The following is a 24,277-nucleotide window of genomic DNA, read 5'->3' as shown; positions in this document are numbered from 1 at the left end:
TGTGGCTTTCCTCATCAAGTCCAATCAGTATAATCAAACACAGCTGGACTCCAATGAAGGTGTAGAACCATCTCAAGGAGGATCAGAAGAAATGGACAGCACCCGAGTTAAATATACGAGTGTCACAGCAAAGGGTCTGAATACTTATGGCTGTGTGATATTTCAGTTTTTCTTTTTTAATAAATCTGCAAAAAATTCAACAATTCCGTTTTTTCTGTCAACATGGTGTGCTGTGTGTACATTAATGAGGGGGGGGGGAAATATTTTAGATAATATTTACATTAATGAGGAAAAAAAATTAACTTAAATTATTTTACCAAATGGCTGCAATATAACAAAGTGAAAAATTTAAGGGGGTCTGAATACTTTCCGTACCCACTGTAATTTTGGTCGCACAAGGTGTAGAAAGTAGGGCTGTCACGATCGACTCATTAAAACCGATTACCCTACAGATGTTTCGTTGAGTACTCGAGTAATCATCACCCCCCCCCCCCCAAAAAAAAAAAAAAACAACAACTTACTAACATGCATTTTATTCTAATTTCTGAAGGCTGGACTTCTATCCTTAGACTGCATATGTTGGTACTGCGTGTGTGGTATACACTCTGTACTGAATTTGAGACAACAAAATCAGCCTTTGCCAAACGGTTAGCATTTGTGATTAGCATTAGCGTGCTAGCGATGACCATTTTAGGAATATAAAAAAAAACACGAACTACCATTTAGCTCACTCATACATCATGTTATATGTACATTACACATCTTAGAGTGTCTTAAATCACTCACACTATGTCGTATTTGGCAAAGTTTCAATGGAAGAAAACTGCGTCCGTCTGCAATAAATGTCCGTGTGAAACATTGATCCCGGCGGCGCAAACATTGTTCTGGCGGAACTTGTTGGGGGGTGTGGTCCCCGGCAGAGCTTCGAGGCAGAAATTCTACATACATACGAAATAATAATTTAAAAAAAATGTTCATGTTATGTCCTAGGCTCTGCAGATAGATAGATGGATGGATCTATTTCTGATCATGATATACCAGTGTAATAGACTTTACCATCATATATTATGACTTTTCCATTGAATCACTACCTTGCTTTGCTGATTGGCTGGAAAAAAATCAAAGGGTTCTACTGCCTTGTAGCAACATATACGGTATCCATATTTATTTCAATTCAAGTAATTCAGCTTTGCTGAAGACAAAACTAAATCAACAGTTACAATGTACAGAAAAAGGTATTGAGACATATCCGTTCATCGATTATTAGTCATTCAGGGCCTGTGCAGTGTCAAGAGATCAGGTGTGTCACGGGAAATTATCTAATTTCACTTAATTGATCTGAAATTTATTATTTACTAGAAATAATCCATCCTTGTTCATCTAGCTATTCCAGTGACATATAGTGACAGGCAGAACAAAATATAAACTCTCCCACTAGTCACAGCTAAATTGTTATGGAACAGAATAAAAGCTTGGTGTTCAACTAAACATGCTCAGATTTCACAATACGTACATTCTTAGAGTAAATTGACAAGATCAACATTATTTTAGTATATATACTTTTGGTGATGGTATGGCGTTTGATTTTTCTCATGTAAAAATGTGCCTTGGCTCAATAAAGTTTGGGAAACACCAATCTAGAATGTTCAAAAGATTGATAGTGACCAAAGCTATGTAGAATGTAAACCTGCTACAAGCAGAAACCAGAGTTATTTACAGAATTTAGAAGGTCAGAGAGCAGCTCAGCCCATGATGTCCTTTATTTAGTCGTTTGTACTTGTTGACAGTCCACCCGGGCGAGGATGCGTGATAGCGGCTAATATAGCATTGTGTTCTATCACATGTACTTGGCATGACAGAATAATTACAAAGTCTCATTTATCTTCATGTCCTCACTGATCATTGTGTCAAAGTTGTTTTATGTCTCTCTGCAACCTAATGTAAGCTGTCGTCGCCACCAGAGCAGAATCAAACCTGGGTCACCAGCAATCAGACGTATGAGCTCTCAGTGAAATAAATGAAAACTTCTCTCGGTATGCGGAATGACGGAGATTTGACACTTGACTTGTCTCCTATGTGTAAAATATTACCTGTAATGTCAGTTCCTCTGTCTTCATCAGAGTCTTCTTCTTTCACATCAGCTTTGGCTTCAGCCCTCATCTCGGGAACAAAGAAATCAGTCTGGCGGGACAGTGGCACCATATAATTGGTGACAAGTGAGTCACAAATCTCAATGTTTAGGAGGTCTGACAGCTTCCTCTCCTGTCAACATTCAAGACACACACAGAAAAAGGCAAAGTGGAAGATTAGATACTAGGGCATCAAACTTTCATATGATTGCCATATTCTCCTGTTCATGCAGAGGTCTCTGGCTTGTGCATCTTTTTGATACACGGATTTTCCCATCCAGACTTCTAACACACCCATCATGCCTAACGGGGAAATTTGAGCGCTACCACCAAGGAGGCGTGATTCACTAAAGTCTGAGGCTGGCTGTAATTCATTGAGCATTGAGATTTCCTGAGACTTGGGAATGTCATTGAAATCAATTTGGAAAATATAGCATATGTCGTCAGTCAGTGTGGTATTGTATTAATAGTAGGAGCCCTGCGCTTTCAAAGCAGCAGAATGTTTGAAGCGGGAACAACTCCTCTGCTCGGAGGTGAAAAAAAAGTCCACTGGCTTTGATATCTGTGCCAATTATTAGATATAGTGTCAACATTCGCCCATTGGCGCAATGTGACAGGTACACATAACTGACCGAGTGACACACAGATTAATTTAGGAACTGACTGACTAACCAACTGACTGACTGACTGCCCAATTGTTTTACAAACTAACCAAATAATTGACTAGCTAAGTGGAAAACTGACTGACTGACTGACCAAGTAACTCAATGAATACTAAGCAACTGTCTTGACTACTGACTACTAGCTAACTGGACAACTAGCTGACTCACTGACTGACTGAGTTACTTGTTTCAAACATCTTACTAACTAACCAACCAACAAGCTAACTCGATAACTAACCAAGGCCTGGTACACAAAAAATAACTGGGTTGTTTTTCTCCCAATTTTGCCTCTTCTCAAAGGGACTAAAAACATCAGACTATGTACTACTTGTAAGATTATCCTATGATTATCCTGTGGTCTGATGTCCCACAGTCCCAACAGTGAAGCATGGTGGTGGCAGCATCATGCTGTGGGTGTGTTTTTCAGCTGCAGGGACAGGAATCGAATAAATCGAATAAAAGATTAATGCGGCCAAGATTAGGGATATCCTGGACGAAAACCTTCTCCAAGTGCTCAGGACCTCAGACTGGGCTCAAGGTTCACCTTCCAACAAGACAATGACCCAAAGCACACAGCTAAAATAACGAAGGCGTGGCCTCAGAACAACTCTGTGACTGTTCTTGAATGGCCCAGCCAGAGCCCTGACTTAAACACAATTGAGCATCTCTGGAGAGACCTGAAAATGGCTGTGCACCAACGCTCACCATCCAAACTGACAGAACTGGAGAGGATCTGCAAGGAGGAATGGCAGAGTGTGAAATACTTGGATCATTCCCAAAAAGACTCATGGCTGCATTAGCTCAAAAGGGTGCTTCTACTGAATACTGAGCAAAGGGTCTGAATACTTGTGGCTGTGTGATTTTTCAGTTTTTCCTTTTTAATAAATCTACAAAAAATTCAACAATTCCATTTTTTCTGTCAATATCGGGTGCTGTGTGTACATTAATGATGGGGGGGAAATATTTTAGCAAATGGCTGCAATATAATAGTTAAACATTTAAGGTGGTCTGAATCCGTACCCACTGTACATGCATATCATTGCTTTTATATGCATTAAGATGGTTTTATTATTTTGTAACCTTTGAGATAAATAGTAGTTTAGCCCTCAAAGCAGTAACAAAACCATTGCGAAAAGGCAATGAAAAAATATCAAAACGTGTAGCATTTATCTTTTTTCTTTTTCTTTTTTTTAAATCTCTATGCTCTCATAAGGGCAGTTTCCAAAGCAATCCCAACTCATCCTCATGGGTTGTGCCAGCAATCGGGCCCAAGTGCATCACATTGATTATGCCCTTTGGACTGTGCAAAATAACACTATGTTCACACTGGCCTGCCCCTCGCTGTGTGAATGTTCTCTGTTTTTAGGCAAAATGTTCCGAGGCGCAGCGTTGCCATGGCTGAGCGGCAGAAAAACACCAGCCGGTCTATTCAGGGTAGGCAGTGAGTGAGGCAGGCTGGATGCTTTAAGTCCCAGTCCCACGACACACTTTCTACTGAGGTCAGTGTGATTTGGGCTGACTGATTGGTTTTAATCTAATCTCCTGTGAAATAAGACTGTAGGAGCTGGAATGTATCACCTGGCTACATATTACTTACTTACTTACTTACTTACTTACTTACTTACTTACTTACTTACTCACTCACTCACTCACTCACTCACTCACTCACTCACTCACTCACTCACTCACTCACTCACGCACTCACGCAGAGCCCTGCGGCTCACTATGCAAATGAGGTCCCATCTCCTTGAACCTGCTTCCATAATGAGCCAAAAAAAAATCCAGACAAAAACAGTTGGCTATATGGTAGACACACTCAAACAGACTAGTTTTTGTGTCAAATATAGAGTAGTGCAGTGTTTCCCAACCTTTATTGCACAAAGGCACCTATTTTACATAAGAAAAATCTCACATCACACCACCAAACAAATATTTTACAAAAAGTACTTTGAAGAATCTCGATAGAACGAACTAATGGTAGCGGGAGGTCATCTGATTAGCCGATTGTCCGTTAAGTTGAAGCACTTTTTTTTTTTTTAGGTCAAATGCACCCATATTACTGTGGAGTACAAAATTGTTGTTTTGTAGGTTTTTTTCCGTGGCCTAAAACGCCCAGTACGGTGCTAGGTTATTGTAAATAAATATAAGAAAAGCTTGAAAATGTTTGAAAGTTTCACATTTTATCCAAACTTACGCCGATGTCCTTGGTCATGGTGACATTGTTGACGTACAGTTCCAAATCCTTTGCCAAAGGCGAACGGCTTGACAAAAAAACCTTACTGTACTTTACCAAAATAGCATGTTCCAGACTCCAAAGACTTCTTTGTATTCCTCAGAGTTAATGCCGCATGCATGCCGCTCTCTCTCTGCTCTACATAAAATAGACAATAGATATAGCCATTGTCACATGGCCGCCACATCAATGCCCCAAATTAAACGTTGCCACCACGTAGGCACAGTAGGATCTAGTATTATTGTTTATCTGCAACCCGAAATACGTCAGTCCCATTCTGTGCCTGCATTGCGCCACAGTACCAGTAAACAACAGCGGCCAATTCTGGACTAAACAGACTTTGTCAATGGCATTTTAAGTGTCAAATGGAAACTATTTTTTATCCGTTATACCGGGGTCCATTTAATCGAGGTTCCACTGTACGTAGAAATAATGATGATCTCGTCTCAAGTTACTCACAAATGTACTTGGTGTGAAATCTGGGCCTGTTTAGTTAAATATAAAGCTATGAATATGTTCTATGAATGACAACCTGTGGATTCACAGGTTAGTTTGAGCATTTTCCATCTATTGCAAGCATGTTTAAATGTTCTGCCTCTCACTATACGCCACTGGCATAGATAGATGAAACAAGATACATTATTTGTAGTAAACAAAAACATTTGGACCAATTATGTCAACTTGGATTATTTCTCACAGCATCACTTGATGATCTGTCACTTCACAGTGGTTGGGTATCAGTCCTTGGTTACAACAGTCATTTTAAAAGATGCAAACAGAAGTAAAGGTGTGAGCAATAACAATTTAGGCATGAGAGAAGCAGCTTCCCGCGCCTTTATGTTGTATACTTGTTAATTTTATCTGTTTCCAGCTTTAGCTTGAGCTGTATAACAGCCACTCAGCAGAAGAAAACCATACACACTCTCCATATTTACACTAACCCAGGCTAAATTGAGCTCCTCCTTGGTGCGTTGTTAGGATTCCCACATAGTTTCCAGGCATGCCCTGCTACAATATTACTGGCTCCAGGACACGCGCCACTGCACTATGATTGGTTGTTGTATACCTGGAGAACACGCCCTACTGCTTCCAGAGGGGAAGAGAAGTACATGCCTTAAGTGTGACCGCGTTAGTATGTTTCCCACTAACTGTAACCCACCCTAATCCTAACCTTAACCCATCCTAAACTGCCTATTTAATTGCATTTCTGCTTAAGAAATTATATTTCAAGATATTTAGCATAATTTTATACTCATTTTATATGCAGTGAAACTTTATAGCACAAAGCCTTTATACTAAGCGTAATAAACACGAAACAGCATGGAGCCATTATTAGAATCTTGTATCAGTATACAGTTGAGTTTTAAATAGCAACAACCCTGTTTTCTTCACAGCGTGTAGATCCTTTCCATATTATTTGGAGAAAAATATTGTAGGCTGACAATTTGGATATGATTGCGCATAACTTTACCCCTCCACTATACACGCAATTCAGAGCTTCAAAGCCCAGGGTGATTGAATCTTGTGATTGTACAAAGAAAAAAATAATACCATTAGGAAAGTGGCAACAAGGCAATCAGTGTTGTGCAGTGATCGTAGATTTATTGACAGGGTATCCATTTATTATATAACTAAGTTTGTAATATGTGGGAAGCTACCAAGTGGAATATCAACTGTCCTACAGTAAGTGGGAATGGGTAAATTGCGTTATTGCCAAGGCCAGTTGCTTTTTAAGTCTCCATTTCTGTCCAGTGAGGCCTGAATGATAGTTTAGAACTCTTATCTTCCAAATTACACTTTATTGTCTGCAGCAGCGTAATAAAAGAAGAACAGAGCGAGGCTGCATTGTCGCCAATACATGTTTCACTGACCAGTAATCTATACTTCCACTCACCAGGGAGCAAGGAGATATATTAACTGTCCTGCCGTAATCAAAACTCGCCTTCAGCGCGAATGTTTTAATTATACGACAAGTGAGATGTTCCAGTTCTTCCCAGTGCTATTTTCTGGTCATCGCCGGCAATCTACTTTCCAACAGCCTGTCATTAAATCAACATGCATCCACTTAACCCGCGTCTCAGTGTGGGAGCTGCTGGGATTGTGAAGTGTTCCCCTGCAGGACTACGAGGCACAAGAGACTCAATCTCCCTGCAGACACACAGCAACACAGTCCTTTCTTCACTGACATTTACGTTTTTTTTTATTTATTCATTTCACCTTTTAGAGAGGTTTGGACTGGCTTTTACCACTTTTTTCAAGCTGGGCCAACACTGAATTCAGACTCTTAATTCTGTAAATTATTTAATTCTTAGGGGATTGCACACCAATAAGTAGACATACTTCTTGGGAAAATTGATTGCAAGCGTATAATTCCAATAGGCGACCTTTTTTCCCCCCGTGAGTGAAAAACTTGTCTTGTTCTGAAGCCATAAACGCTATTTGCCAGACCTCACATCAAAATTGGAGCAAATTTTATTGAGTGTTGAATATGGAGCACTCTCATTTGCAGTATAGAAAAGAATCCCATAGGTAATATTGATTCTGAAATGAAACTGCTTATCGATGCAATTCCTTATCAAATTCTCTTATTGATTCCCATTCTCTCTCTCTCTCTCTCTTTCTCTCTCCCTGTCTCTCTCTAGTCCCCGCCAAAAGTATTGGAGTTTAAGCAATCAATCTAAAAGGCAACACCTGAGCAACGAGAAACACCCATCATGCACATGTTCCAATACTTTTGCTCACTTGAAAAGTGGGTGTCTTCAAACAAAAGATGCTCTGTCCTGAGTTGTTTAACACCTCTACATGTAAATACCATGAAAAGCTGGAATTCTAAACTTTTGTCTCATATCTTTTGATCTGAAACCCAAATGTCTTCAGCATCCAACAAAAACAAAGAAATGTACCTTGCCGTTTCAATATGTTTTTGGAGCAGACTGTATATTAAGGTTTTCCTGATGTACTTTACTTTTTCCGTCTTATTGTATACCGTACTGTATGTGTTTTAAGATATGATTTTACTTGTTGGGCCAGTTTATTCCTAGAAAAGAGATATTTGAATTTAATTGGTGTTACAATTATGAGGGGGTCCTGGGAAAAATGTCTCCACTGTAAGAAGTACCGAGCTGGACCCAAAGTTTGAGAATCCCTGTTCAAAACAGTTAAATGCTAATGGATAGAAACAAAGCACTGTGAGGTTTTCAAGAGGAAAATCTTTGAGGGATAGTTTTAACAATACATAGAGAATTAAATAAACAAACAAAACTGCTCTTTGTAGCACAAACGTAAGCCTGAAACATTTTCACGAGCCTCCTCCTCATCTGCTCATCCACCCGACAGACTGACATCTTAAGTGAAGAAGTGCTTAAAATAACCAATACACACAGACATACTGTGGTGTCTCGTCCAACCACTTGGGGCAGTACGAAAGGAGCAACTAGATGTGGGGTGCAGAAAAGAAAAGAAACGAAGAAAGTAGCCTTGGCAGTGCTAACTGCCGTGTGCTAACTGAAAAGACAAGCGAAGTAAAGTAATTACGAATTAAGGAATTCAGCGTTTTTCTTGGAAATACACATCTCCATACAAAAAGCCTGCCGTGCCTAAATCCAGTGCGTTATTTCCTAGTATCGATACAATTGATTGATTTCCTTTTAAAACGATTTAAATCAATATATTTACATCCGGAAAGCTAACTTGCCAAGCCAAGACCAATCCAGTTGGATCGTAGGAATATAAATCGATATATCAATGAATGAATCGTCACACCATTAATGTACAGTATTTGAACAGTAGTAGCATTGCTGCGGTTACAGTAATCTTTGTTGTCCAGAGATGCTACATTAGTGTACAATACCCCACACATAAAAAAAATACAATAAAATAAAATAAAAAAGACAACAGAATTTTATCATACGGTAGCGCCATGTTGGAAAAGTTCAAAGCTAAAATACACAGAGAAATCGCTACGCGGAATTGTCAGGCAAGCAAACGATTGACCCTCCTCTCCGTCGGGAAGTTGAATCCCAGATTGAAGAGGAGCAGTGTGGTTTTCGTCCTGGCCGTGGAACAGTGGACCAGCTCTACACCCTTGGCAGGGTCCTCGAGGGTGCATGGGAGTTCGCCCAACCAGTCTACATGTGTTTTGTGGACTTGGAGAAGGCGTTCGACCGTGTCCCTCGGTTGGCCCTGTGGGGGTTACTTCGGGAGTATGGGGTACCGAACCCCCTGATACGGGCTGTTCGGTCCCTGTACGACCGGAGTCAGAGTTTGGTCCGCATATCCGGCAGTAAGTCGGACTCGTTTCCGGTGAGGGTTGGACTCCGCCAAGGCTGCCCTTTGTCACCGATTCTGTTCATAACTTTCATGGACAGAATTTCTAGGCGCAGCCAAGGCATAGAGGGGGTCCGGTTTGGTGGCCTCAGTATTGCATCTCTGCTTTTTGCAGATGATGTGGTTCTGTTTGCTTCATCAAGCCGTGACCTCCAACTCTCATTGGAGCAGTTCGCAGCCGAGTGTGAAGCGGCTGGGATGAGAATCAGCACCTCCAAATCTGAGACCATGGTCCTCAGTCGGAAAAGGGTGGCGTGCCCTCTCAAGGTCGGGGATGAGATCCTGCCACAAGTGGAGGAGTTCAAGTATCTTGGGGTCCTGTTCACAAGTGAGGGAAGAATTGAACAGGAGATCGACAGGCGGATCGGTGCAGCGTCTGCAGTGATGCGGACTTTGTATCGATCCGTTGTGGTAAAGAAGGAGCTAAGCCGAAAGGCGAAGCTCTCGATTTACCGGTCGATTTACGTTCCCACCCTCACCTATGGTCACGAGCTGTGGGTCGTGACGGAAAGAATGAGATCCCGGATACAAGCGGCCGAAATGAGTTTCCTCCGCAGGGTGTCCGGGCTCTCCCTTAGAGATAGGGTGAGAAGCTCGGTCATCCGGGAGGATCTCAGAGTAGAGCCGCTACTCCTCCGCATTGAGAGGAGCCAGATGAGGTGGCTGGGGCATCTGATTCGGATGCCTCCCGGACGCCTCCCTGGTGAGGTGTTCCGGGCACGTCCCACCGGGAGGAGACCCCGGGGACGACCCAGGACACGCTGGAGAGACTACATCCTTCGGCTGGCCTGGGAACGCCTTGGGATCCCCCCGGAAGAGATGGATGAAGTGGCTGGGGAAAGGGAAGTCTGGGCGTCCCTGCTGAAGCTACTGCCCCCGCGACCCGACCTCGGATAAGCGGTAGAAGATGGATGGATGGCTAACGATTGATTTCTAGGAATCGAATAAATGAAAAAAGAACCAGCTTTCGATTCCCATCCCTTGTTGTGCACTTTATGGGTAGTGTATCAAAATTGGATTGGCCTCAGTAAAGAGGATGGGGACATTACACGACAGGAAATGTGTAATTTGTTCCTGATTCTAATTATTTGGAGTACATTGCATTACATTATTTTCTCTCTTTCTTTTTGATGGCTCCAGTGAGGATAAGCAGTATGGCAAATGGATGGATGGATGTCGTTCCCCTTTGTACTTATTGTGGTTGAATGAATGCTAAATGAACCAACTAAACCACCTGAAAGAACATTTTTCCCGATAATTAAGGCTTTGTAAATCCTATCTATTGGCACATTGTAAAAAACAACAATATGAGCCTGACAGATAGCGGCCATCAAAAAGCTACCATCGATGTCATGTGCTGATAAGCAAAGGAATGCGCAGGAGAGCATATGTGTGAGATAATTTAATGGATGGGAAGGCAAATCGGTTTGCTTCAGCCCTGTCAAAAGCGAGCTTGACTCTTGTGCCTCTGTTGTGCAGTTGACCCGTTGAACCTCATTTCCCACTAAATCAATAAAAGTATTATGACTCACTGCGCAAGTGTAACCCTAAGAATCGAATACTTGTTGCCGGTGTTCTCAGGTGAATGCACACTGTGTGTGAAGTGATGCAGACAAACCAGGACTCTTGTTCTTTACAACTCCGAGTATATATACAACCCCAATTCCACTGAAGTTGGGACGTTGTGTTAAACATAAACAAAAACAGAATACAATGATTTGCAAATCACGTGCAACCTATATTTCATTGAATACACTACAAAGACAAGATATTCAATGTTCAAACTGCTAAACTTTGTTTTCAGCAAATAATCATTAACTTAGAATTTTATGGCTGCAACACGTTCCAAAAAGGGCCATGTTTACCACTGTTTTACATCACCTTTTCTTTTAACAACATTCAATAAACGTTTGGGAACTGAGTACACCAATTGTTGAAGCTTTTTAGGTGGAATTCTTTCCCATTCTTGCTTCATGTACAGCTTCAGCTGTTCAACAGTCCGGGGTCTCCGTTGTCGTATTTTACGCTTCATAATGCGCCACACATTTTCAATGGGAGACAGCTCTGGACTGCAGGCAGGCCAGTCTAGTACCCGCACTCTTTTACTATGAAGCCACACTGTTGTAACACGTGCAGAATATGGTTTGGCATTGTCTTGCTTTGCTGAAATAAGCAGGGCCGTCCATGAAAAAGACGTTGCTTGGATGGCAGCATGTTTCTCCAAAACCTTTATGTACCTTTCAGCATTAATGGTGCTTTCATAGATGTGTAAGTTGTTACCCATGCCATTGGCACTAACACAGCCCCATACCATCACAGATGCTGGCTTTTGAACTTTGCGTCCATAACAGTCTGGATTGTTCTTTTCCTCTTTGACCCGGAGGACACGACGTCCACAATTTCCAAAAATAATTTGAAATGTGGACTCGTCGGACCACAGAACATTGTTCCACTTTGCATCAGTCCATCTTAGATGAGCTCGGGCCCAGAGAAGCCGGCGGCGTTTCTGGGTGTTGTTGATAAATGGCTTTTGCTTTGCATAGTAGAGTTACAAGTTGCACTTACGGATGTAGCGCTGAACTGTATTTACTGACATTGGTTTTCTGAAGCGTTCCTGAGCCCATGTGGAGATATCCTTTACACATTGATGTCGGTTTTTGATGCACACACACAAGTATATGGGGGGAGGTCTTGAGGGGCTTTGTAGTGTATTTGACAAAGCTGCTCTGCAGCTGCTTGTATAAGTATGCAGCATCCCCACTTTCAATAGAATTACCAATAGGAGAACCAAAACAGGTGCTAGCATAACAAGCTTAGATCTAGATTTACTGCATCATTATGCAGGTTCTACAGCATGAGTGGGGCATATACCACCTTGAAAAAGAGACACCAAGAAGCATTTTCATAGAACTCTTCTTGCAAATGTGTGAGTTTGTTTTCTGGTCTCAGTATCTGTGCTGTGTTGCGCTTGATGAATTTGTTTTGGCTCACGGCCAACAGATTAGCGCTAGGAGACATACGAGGATCGCGCTCGCAAATGGACAACCCTTTTCCAAGGAGTCATGATAAAAACAACATCAGACATCAAACCTTGGGGGGAAACCAGAAGTTGACTGCAGTAAATCTGACTGACATATAGTGGTGAATGTGATATTGTCAGTACTATTAAATCCTTATTTGTTTGTCTATACTAGTGTTATATTTGTAGGTTTGCACAAGGCACATCTCTGAGAAAAGCATTGCAAGTCTGCTAGTCATTTATATGTGGTTGTAGATCACTAATTCTTCTTTTGCTTTCGGCTTGTCCTTTTAGGGGTCGCCACAGCGTGTCATCCTTTTCCATGTAAGCCTATCTCCTGCATCCTCCTCTCGAACATCAACTGCCCTCATATCTTCCCTCACGACATCCATCAACCTTCTTTTTGGTCTTCCTCTAGCTCTCTTGCCTGGTAGGCAGCTCCATCCTCATCATCCTTCTACCAATATACTCACTATTTCTCCTCTGGACGTGTCCAAACCATCGAAGTCTGCTCTCGCTAACTTTGTCTCCAAAACATCGAACCTTGGCTGTCCCTCTGATGAGCTCATTTCTAATTTTATCCAACCTGGTTACTCCGAGGGCGAACCTCAACATCTTCATTTCCGCCACCTCCAGCTCTGCTTCCTTTTTTCTCTTCAGTGCCACTGTCTCTAATCCGTACATCATGGCTGGCCTCACCACTCTTTTAAAAACTTTGTCCTTCATCTTAGCAGAGACTCTTCTGTCACATAACACACCTGACACCTTCCTCCACCCGTTCCAACCTGCTTGGACCCGTTTCGTCACTTCCTGACAACACTCACTATTGCTCTGGATGGTGGACCCCAAGTATTTAAAGTCCTCCACCCTTGCTATCTCTTCTCCCTGTAGCTTCACTCTTCCCCCACCACACCTCTCATTCATGCACATATATTCTGTTTTACTTCGGCTAATCTTCATTCCTCTGCTTTCCAGTGCAATCCTCAATATTTCTAACTGTTCCTCCACCTGCTCACTGCTTTCAAACATCATGGTCCACAGGGATTCCAGTCTAACCTCATCTGTCAGCCTATCCATCACCACTGCAAACAGGAAGGGGCTTAGGGCTGATCCCTGCTGCAGTCCCACCTCCACCTTAAATTCATCTGTCACACCTACAGCACACCTCACCACTGTTCTGCTGCCCTCGTACATGTCCTGCATTATTCTAACATACTTTTCTGCCACTCTGATCACCTTGGCTGCAGTGGTCCAGTCTTCTGAAGCTCCTCCTGTCCACCGAGAGCCTGTCTCACCTCTTCCCGAAAAGGTGCACAACACTCGTCCTGTCTCAGCTTCCACCACATGGTTCTCTCCTCTGCCTTTGTCTTCCTAATCTTCCTCCCCACCACCAGTCATCTTACACACCACCATCCTATGCTGTCTAGCCACACTCACCCCTACCACTACTTTACAGTGGGTAACCTCCTTCAGATTACATCGTCTGGACAAGATGTAATCCACCTGGGTGCTTCTACCTCCGCTCTTGTAGGTCACCCTATGTTCCTGCCTCTTCTGGAAAAAAGTGTTCACTACAGCCATTTGCATCCTTTTTGCAAAGTCTATCACTATATGTCCCTCCAAGTTCCTTTCCTGGATGCCATACTTACCCATCACATCTTCATCACCCCTATTTCCTTCACCAACATATCCATTACAATCTGCACCAATCACGACTCTCTCTCTGTCTGGGATGCTCAGAACTACTTCGTCTAGCTCCTTCCAGAATTTCTCTTTCACCTCTAGGTCACATCCTACCAGTGGGGCATAGCCACTAATCACATTATACATAACACCCTCAATTTCAAGTTCCAGCCTCATCACTCGAGCTGAGACACTTTTCACCTCCAAGACATTCTTAGCCAACTCTTCTTTTAAAATAACCCTGACTCCATTTCTCTTCCCATCTACACCATGGTAAAATAATTTAAACCCTGCCCCTAAACTTCTAGCCTTACTGCCTTTCCACCTGGTCTCCTGGACACACAATATATCAACCTTTCTCCTAATCATCATGTCAACCAACTCCCGAGATTTTCCTGTCATAGTCCCAACATTCAAAGTCCCCACATTCAGTTCTAGGCTCTGTACTTTCCTCTTCTCTTTCAGCCGAAGAACCCGCTTTCCACCTCTTCTTCGACTTCGACCCACAGTAGCTGAATTTCCAACGGCGCCCTGCAGGTTGACGGCGCCGATGGCGGACGTTGTTAACCCGGGACATGACCAATCCGGTATGGAATTCTTTGGACGAACGCTCATATTTGTTTGGCAAAGTTTTAAGCCGGATGCCCTTCCTGACGCAACCCTCTGCATTTATCCGGGCTTGGGACCGGCCTACAGTGTGCACTGGCTTGTGCCCCCCATAGGGCTGCATTAGGTCCCTATACACACAAAGAAGAAAATTATTACTCAAGTGGTGGTGACTATTGGTCACAGCCCCCGTGAATTCAACCAACCCACCAGCCCCACTCAAGTCTGTTTACTCACAGGACGCCATGACGGCCAAAATTTCCACCTGGTCGCACCCCATAACCTCCTCGTCCCCCCCTTTTGTATGTGCGGAAAGAGACAAAACACTGCTTCGCACAACTCTGCAGAGGTGTCCAATTTGGACTCTCCCTTGTGGTCACACACTTCCCTGGAACAGAGTATTTTCATTCTGCGTGCAATCGAGCTATTTCTTTTACATAAGTCCTCAGCAAGCCCAGGCTAAGTCCATCCCCTTTGTGGAAAAAGATGGCTCTAGGTGAGAAGAATGGTAGGCTAAGTGCTGAAAATTGCTTTGCCATATAAAAGCTGTGATGCTGGAAGAGTGAAAAAAGAAGGCGTTTTGTGGTGGTGTTATTGCAGCCTCTCCATGCAACCATGCAATCAATACATGCAGACCTGATGAACTACTGTGCAAGTGTATTGTCTGTGTGAGCAGTGGCTGCAGTCTCCAGAGATCCTCTACCATCGATCTGACAGCAGGTGAGGGGCTGTAAGAGCTTCAACCTGGGGGCGTTTGGACATACAGAAATGGGCCCATTAAGATGGAAACTGACAACTACCGAATTGATATGCTGTGGTGATCCTTGACATGCCTGCCAATCTGCCTCTGGATTTTGTGGGATCATCTGTGACCACTGGGAGCTGCGATCAAATGCCATTATACCATACATATGCATACTGTGTTCGAGTGTAAAGCGCCTCAACTTGTTCGAGTTCCCAAAATTCACACCCTAGTCTTTTGTTCTACTTAAAAAAAGTTTTGATCTTAAATCCAAAGCGATGCAATGATGCCATCTACAGGGATCTGTTCATCATTAGTTGTTTGCAAACTTAATATTCACAGACAAACTGGACAAGACACTACCTGTGACTTGACTTATACAGTATATTCGTCGATGGCAGTGAACAATTCAATTCCAGTTGATGAAAATAAACATCCATAGACACAATGTATAAAATGTGTTTTTTTTCCTTGTTTGTGGGGGGGGCCGGGAGTTCTGCCTCTGAGTCTTATTTGGGTCCTACATCTTGTATTGTCCGTGACAATGTTGATCATGAAGGAAACCACTGGAGAGGTTTGCAGCCAATTACAACGTTGTAGTACTTGAAAAATTGTTAAAAAAGCGTGCAAAGAAGGAAGAATATGGATCATATACCTAAATATGAGTAGTTTCATTTTAAAAAGACAAGACAGATTGCCGACTTTAATTGAGATGTTAAGCAGAGAGTCTAATGTGTGAGGTATTCACATGGCTAGTCTAATGAGACACAATTAAGGAGGAGAAGTGGACAGTGGCTGGGAGAGGGAGAAAGTTGACTTTATTCCTCCTCATGCAGGCCTCTAATGGTTGGTCCATTCAAACACAGGTCATAATGAGTCTCTATGTACTGCAGTGGCAAACCCGGAGGAGCTATGTGGTACCAAGAAACTGGCCCGTGAGTCATTGCTCATCTGTCAGGCAAGTTTAAATTTTGCTAAATTCCATTGGCACGACTGGTTAGAGCGTCTACCTCACAGTTCTGAGGACCGGGGTTCAATCCCCGGCCCCGCCTGTGTGGAGTTTGCATTTTCTCCCCGTGCCTGCGTGGGTTTTCTCCGGGCAACCCCACATCCCAAAAACATGCATGGTAAGTTAATTGATGACTCTAAATTGCCCGTAGATGTGATTGTGAGTGCGAATGGTTGTTTGTTTGTATGTGCCCTGCGATTGGCTGGCAACCAGTTCAGGGTGTACCCCGCCTCCTGCCCGATGATAGCTGGGATAGGCTCCAGCACGCCCACGACCCTAGTGAGGAGAAGTGGCTCAGAAAATGGATGGATGGATGGATCCATTGGCATAATGAAGCCCCGATCATTATTATCAGACTTGTGTCCACATCCCCTGTGTATCTTTACCGTGCCAATCAATCAAGCTTTAAATGTGCAAAGATTTGTGATTAATAAGGCCGTGACATTACGTTTAACTGTCAGTTTGGAAAGATGAAGCCAAAGAATAAGATGACAGACACATGGTTAAAGCAAAGAACTGGGAATAAGACACAGGAGAGAGAAAAAAAAAGTACTTAGCAATGAAAATGAATAATAAGCAGAGACAAAGCAACATATTCAGCAGGATTCACTAGTAATCAATCATTAAATAGATGTGTTAAAATCCAGGAGCCATGTGGCACCACCTTCATAAGGCATTATTTTCAATAGAGTACATTTAAGCACTATATATAGTGTGTCAGTCCATTCGTGAGGTCAGATGCCACTGATGTTGGCTGTTCAAGTTGTAGCTATGTTCTTGACGGGGTTATTCAGTCAGTCATGATGGGGTCAGTCAGGCCGCATGATAATATTGTTATATTCAAAACAATTTTTTATTGAAAACAACAACACAAATGCAAACTAAAATGTTATTTACATTTTGACATTAGTTAAAATAAACAGTTGACTAAAACATAGGGGAATATGCATGATTTGTGTCGCCATTTCCTGTTTTTTTTGTCTTCAAACATGGTGTTCATCATTTCAGTCATGCATTCTTTTATTATTTCTGCATCTGAGAATTACTCCTTGTGCTCCACGCCACTCTAAGCGAGCACTGTTTCCTTATGTTGTTGTGTTACAGATGTAACAAGAATCCTGGTCGCAGCTTTACTTGATGATTTCAGTGCATTTATCTTTCCTCTGACTTTTGTTCATTCAAAATTACTATGCTTTGTCTCATAATGCCATTTCAAATTGGAAATCATCTCAACTATAGTGTCCTAGCATGTTAAGCACACGTGAAAGTTAAAAATCTAACTTGTACATGCAGTAGTGGTGAGTGACTCAGAACAGGCTGTCTGTGTATAGCTGGCATGGAGTCCAGGTAAACATGTGCTGACCCAGACAAAACACATACATGGATTTTGCAGTGCCCACCATGTGGCTAGCCTGCCCCGTGGGAGCACATACACAATAAATGGGTTGGTCGACACTGTGCTGTGCTATGTGCAGTGTGGATAGGCCAGAACAGTTCAGGGCCACAAATAGGTGGCCGGCGGGCCATTTGACTAGGGCCACTGTTCTACTGTTTATTCAAGCATGCCCTGATGGCAAGAGTAATGCTAATATCTCATTATGGCAGAGCATAATGCTTCACGGTCCCACTATATTGCAGATTTTGATTACAGTTGTTACTCTATTTTTTATACTGTTTGTACAATACTTTTGTGTTATCCACTGCTCTTCCTCTCTCTATATATACAGTGTTATTTTTGTTTTGTTTTGTTTGCTTTCAAAAACTTTAAGTGCCGTAAATGCAACAAAAACATGGCGAGGGTGTATTTAATTAAATAGTGTATTTCTATTTCACAAATTTCACTTATGGCGGAGGTGGACTGGAAGTCAATACTCCCCCCTCAGTAGCGGTGAGAGTGAAATATAAGCTAACAATAAAATATGTATGGTGGACATATTTACAGCACACGTACACCTCTATCTGCCGCGATCGCTCGCCATGTCACGTGAACGTTTATTTTATTTTTTTTACACAAAAAAACTATAATTAAAACTCACACACCGGATTTCCTGCACTACGCCAGAGTACTTTAAGCCATGTTTTAATGCCCATGTTTCAACAATAGCGTCTGAGACGTGAGGTAATTACAGTTATGACGCTTTGCATCTATTTGGGGTACGCAGTTATTTGCTGGCAGAAATATACATATATACACATACAAACCTAACATTTTCTTTGTTCTGATATCCTCTGTTTTTTCTGTTCCATGTTGGCGAAAGCCAGGTTTAAATTGCAGGCCATCCATTAAAGCCTAGCCAGCATGGTGTTAACGACAGCCTAATTGTTACAATTAACAACAGCTTCTGCTTACAGATTTCTCTTTAGACTAATTACTGGTCTTCATGTGTGCAATACATGAGAAACACAGCATCAGATGAAGAATTAAACAAGTAAATATTGACTTGAGTGCTAGACATTTTTCCATCTCAGCGTTTGACTTGGTCTAAACAATAAACCTGGCAAATCATCAAGTAGGTACTGTAATTTCTCGTGTATAATGCACATTTCCCCCCCCCAAAAAAAATTGTTAAAAGTCAATAGTGCGCATTATACATAGTTATAGGAGAAAATGAAAAAGACTTTCACATTTTATAAATGTATGCCGCTATCTAGGGGTTATGAAAAAGCTGTATACATTCATTCCACTATTCCACCGACCCCTAGAGGTTATGAAAAAGTTGGCATTCTAGTATGCCACCTAGAGGTTATGAAAAAGGTCTAGCCTACACTTTCATTCCAATATGACAGGGGTACATGTGACTGCATATATGTACAATATATATACAATATGTACAAAAGTTTACATACGTAGGCAGAATTTGTGAAAAAAAAATTTTTTTTAATACAACTGATGACTGAACAACAACCATCATTAATTTCTTCATGGTTATATTTTGTTTAATGAGAATGCTTTTCTGAAATGCTTGACAGTTTAGTTTGAATCCCAATAATATAAAATTAAATGTTTCGCCTGGTCCTTCATGTTTTCTTAAAATAATTTTACACATCTTCCGAATTCTGCCTGGGCAATCGAACATATGAGCACAACTGTGTGTTTTCTCATTTACTAAGTCAAAGTAGGGCTGTGAATTTCAAAATAGAGCAAGTAAATAAAAAGAAAGTATTATGTGTTCAAATAAAGTGCTTAACTTCAGGATAATTCTTTGAAAAAACTAACAAAATACAGATAATACTTCATGTTTTGATCATATGGGTAGAAGCAAAATCATGCATTGTAAAAATGCATTATACACAGGTTGAAGGGTTTTCCTGAATTTGTAGCTCAACTTTGGCGGTCCACATTATATACGAGAAATTACGGTATGTATGCATGCATACAAGACTATCCATGGGCTACCATGAACACTTTTCATTATCAAGTTATACCCAGCAGATGGAGCTAATTTTCTAACTACTAACTGCTAGGCAGGAGAGCCATGGCCACACTAATTTCATCTCCAAAAGGGGGGCGCTGCAAAGTACCACTGCTTTGGGAACCACTGCTATAAGTGAAAAAGTGAGTTTGTTTCGCCACGATTTTGTTTTCGCCACAATTGCCCCCAGGTTACTGTCATCCTGTTAATTGGATTTGTGACAGAAACAATTATCTTAGCGAGATGATTCAACAAGCCTGGTTGACTGCTAAGCCCATCTAAGACGTGGACAAAAAAACAAAAACAAAAAACTCTAAGTGGAAGCTTTTGAAAAAAATACATATTTTTAATTTTCTAATTCACCATCACAATAAAGGACAAACTCTTTGAACTAATTTGATTGGCTCTCATTGCCAACAAGAGTCAACTCAAACCCACTGAATGACTAACATGATATACATCCATCCATCCATTTTCTGAGCCGCTTCTCCTCACTAGGGTCGCGGGCGTGCTGGAGCCTACCCCAGCTATCATCGGGCAGGAGGCGGGGTACACCCTGAACTGGTTGCCAGCCAATCGCAGGGCACATACAAACAAACAACCATTCGCACTCACATTCACACCTACGGGCAATTTAGAGTTGTCAATTAACCTACCATGCATGGTTTTGGGATGTGGGAGGAAACCCACACAGGCACGGGGAGAACATGCAAACTCCACACAGGCGGGGCCGGGGATTGAACCCCGGTCCTCAGAACTGTGAGGCAGACGGTCTAACCAGTCCTCCACCGTGCCCCCATGATATATATAATAAACAATATTTTGGTGACTATATTTCACCATAAGACACTAAATCACCACACGTGACTCTGGGAACAGTTTGAAAAATATAAACACGCTCATTTGAATGCTGTCGTCATTTCCAAACGAGCTGACAGTTTAGGCGCCCGTGGGCAGAGGAACATATACAGCATATGCAAATAAATGAGCTGAGGAAGGAAATGTTAATTTGTCCCTCATTTGCCACATGAAAACCAGCACAACTATTTATCTTCATTTTCAGCCCAATATGAAAAAGTTCCCCAGACGCGAAGATATGGAAAAATATCAGCTGCCAACGAGTCTCCAGGGAATGAGGCTCCATATGAAAGCATTCCTCATAGCTGATCTTGTGCTGTTGAGAGGAGGCCCATGAATGAAAGTGCAGCAGATTGCCTCGTGTTCAAAGAGGGAAGCATGCTGCACCCCTCTTCGCCGCCTGATTAAAAGTTGCAGCAGCGAGCCAGATCACATGCCCGTACATACCAGCGCAGACACACGCCTGACAAAATGACAAGGCCATTGTGAAAGCCAATTGCAAATTTCCAATTCACGTGTAGAGGTGCCAAGAAAAAAAATTTGCATATTATATATAGCGCATTCGCTTCAATAAGCAGGCGTGTACAAAAGTAACACAAACATTCCCAAGAAAATTCAAGCAATTGTATAGTCTAATCACTGATAAACTTCAGACACTTTAATAGGTACACATTATAATCTAAAAAGATCTAATACAAGAACTCCATATAAAATGCCTTTACAGAGATAAAGAGTAAGGGCATAGAATTCCACCAAGGCAGAACATTACCAGATAATGGACCAGATAATGGTAAAATGAAAACTTCTCACCCTATCTCTAAGGGAGAGCCCGGGCACCCTGTGGAGGAAACCCATTTCGGCCGTTTGTATCCGGGATCTTGTTCTTTGGGTCACGACCCACAGCTCGTGACCATAGGTGAGGGTAGGAACGTAGATCAGCCGGTAAATTGAGAGCTTCGCCTTTCGGCTTAGCTCCTTCTTTACCGCAACGGACCGATACAAAGTCCGCGTCACTGCAGACGCTGCACCGATCCGCCTGTCAATCTCCCGTTCCATTCTTCCCTCACTCGTGAACAAGACCCCAAGATACTTGTCCTCCTCCACTTGGGGCAGGAACTCATCCCCAACCTGGAGAGGGCACCCCCCGCTTTTCCGACTGAGGACCATGGTCTCAGATTTGGAGGTGCTGATTCTCATCCCAGCCACTTCACACTGGGCTGCGAACCGCTCCAGTGAGAGTTGGAGATCACGGCTTGATGAAGCCAACAGAACGACATCATCAGCAAAAAGCAGAGATGAAATACTGAGGCCACCAAACCGGACCCCCTCCACGCCTCGGCTGCGCCTAGAAATTCTGATCCGTTTCCGAAAGTTTAAATTAGAAAATTCGGTGCATCAGTCTGTGCCGCTGTACACCTCAAACCGTGGATCTCAGTCAAGTGATACGGTAGTAAAAATTCTCACATGTAGCAAAAGGCTAAAGGCTAAAAAATGAGGCAATGAAGCCCTTCAAAACTGCCCCAAAAAAGCACTGCAATGAATACCTCGCTTCAACTTCCAACATCTTACCTTCGTGAAGCAGGATTTTCTGGAATGACGGTGACCAAAATAAAAATACTGAGTTGACTGGACAAAAGTAACACACTTCGAGTGCCATTGTCTCCCATTACCCTAAGATGGTACCGGTTCATTGAAGAGAAACATCCCACTAATTTAAACTACATTCAGCGTAATGGTAAATTGGATTTTCACTCGTCTGATGTTATTTGGTTCTCTTCCTGTGGCTCAAAAACGTTGGGGACCACTGCTCTACAAAGCTGTAAAAAACAAAATAAACGTTTTGTTCTATTAGGCGTCAATTAAAACTGAGCATTGTTATCATTGCAAAAGCAGTATATGACATAGCTCACATATAGAATGTTATGAAATTGTGTTCAGTAAGTGTTTAGTGTATGTGACAAAATGCACAAACCCCATATCATTCAACAATATGCCAAATGAATACAACAGCACTGATTCATCCAATTAGTTGAGCACAGAAGAGTCCATAGACAGTACAGCAGAGCAGAAAAGAGGAGGCAGGCTGTCTAGTGGCCCACAAGGCAGCATGAACTCTTCACTCATGCGCATTCGCTCCTCTTCATTGCACTTGGGTGCATCCCATCACGTCCTACTCGCCACAGCGCTCAGCAAGACGATATTTGTGGTATTCTTACACTCGGCCTTGCGTTGCCTTGCTCCTCTGAGCGATGGCTTCCTGAATGGCATTAATAAACGCAACAGCCCCACTCGGCATCTCCAGAACTCAGTAGTCATTTATGAGGGAGCTCGGGTCAGATGTGTTAAAGACATAAGCAGCCCACTGCGAGTGGCACATTTTGTATTTCTGTCCTCTTAAAGACAATAAGGTCTGACTCTGTTTACAGTCTTAAATAAAAATAGCCTAACCTCAGCATTTGACATGAAGCTTTCTGCAGCTGACTCACTTCATCAACTTGATCGCCAAAGTTCCTAATAGGCTGTTGTTGCCCACTATGTCTGAATTACTGCCAGGGGTGCACTGCCACAACAGATGGGCTGTTTTTGCCCTTTCTTAAGATATGCATTTTATAGTTAATACAGAGTTGCGAGCCAATTTTGAATTATGGTGTGTAAATAAACTTCTCATTCTCCTGCAGCCACTAGTTTGCCATTCAAAAAGGCTTCTGGGTGTGGTTGGTACAGTTGAGAACAGATGTTGACAGTGCCGTGAAAAAGTATTGGCCCGTTCTCAAATTCTTATATTTTTGTGTAGTTTCCCCACTTGAATGTTTAAGATCATCAAATAAATGCAAATATCGGAGAAATATAACCCAAGTGAACTTAAAATGCTGTTTTTAAATGGTGATTTAATTTATTAAGGTAAAAAACATTCTAGGTTACCAAGATTCCTGGCCCTGTGTGAAAAAGTAATTACCGCCCTTGTTAAATCATGAATTGTGGCTAATCACAACTTTTGTTTAATTTTCACTTATCACACCCAAGCCTGATTACCTCCAGACCTCTTCAAATCAAGAAATCACTTAAACAGAATCTGTCCCGAGAAAATCAAGTCAGACAAAAGAACTAAAAAAGCTGCAACAAACTGACACAATCCAAAGAAATTCCAGAACAGTCGTGAGAAAAACTAATTGACATCTATCAGTCTGGAAAGGGTTACAAAAGCAATTTCCAAAGCTTTAGGATTCCAGCAAACCATAGGGAGAGCCATTATCCTCACATGGAGAAAACATGGAACAGTGGTGAACCTTCCCAGGAGGGGCTGGCCTGCAAAGATTACCCCAACAGAACAGCAATGACTCATCCAGTAGGCTACAAAGGAACTCAGGACAACTTCTAAAGAACTGCAGGCCTCCCTTGCCATAGTTAAGGTCATGACACAACAATAAGGAAGAGACTGGAGTTTCCAAGAGTTCAAAGGCAAAAACCACTGCTGACCAAAAGGAACAAAGGCTCGTCATTTACAAAAAAAAAACCATCTGGTTGATTCCCATGACTTTTGGGAGAATATTATATGGACTGAAGAGATGAAAGATGAGCTTTTTGGAAGGTGTGTGT

General features: G+C 42.2%; 1 protein-coding gene across 1 annotated transcript in view; it reads right to left on the bottom strand.

The window, feature by feature from the left end:
* The window catches only part of tex264a (testis expressed 264, ER-phagy receptor a), an 83,314-nt gene that overhangs the window by 8,827 nt on the left and 50,210 nt on the right, over positions 1-24,277 (bottom strand). The window contains exon 3 of the mRNA XM_061784638.1: positions 2,091-2,262. Within this exon, the coding sequence (XP_061640622.1) occupies positions 2,091-2,262 (172 nt within the window). The remainder of the gene's footprint in view (positions 1-2,090; positions 2,263-24,277) is intronic.

This window comes from Phyllopteryx taeniolatus, chromosome 9 (assembly GCF_024500385.1).
Source record: "Phyllopteryx taeniolatus isolate TA_2022b chromosome 9, UOR_Ptae_1.2, whole genome shotgun sequence".
NCBI lineage: Eukaryota > Metazoa > Chordata > Actinopteri > Syngnathiformes > Syngnathidae > Phyllopteryx > Phyllopteryx taeniolatus.
This window is presented reverse-complemented; position numbering and strand designations above follow the sequence as displayed.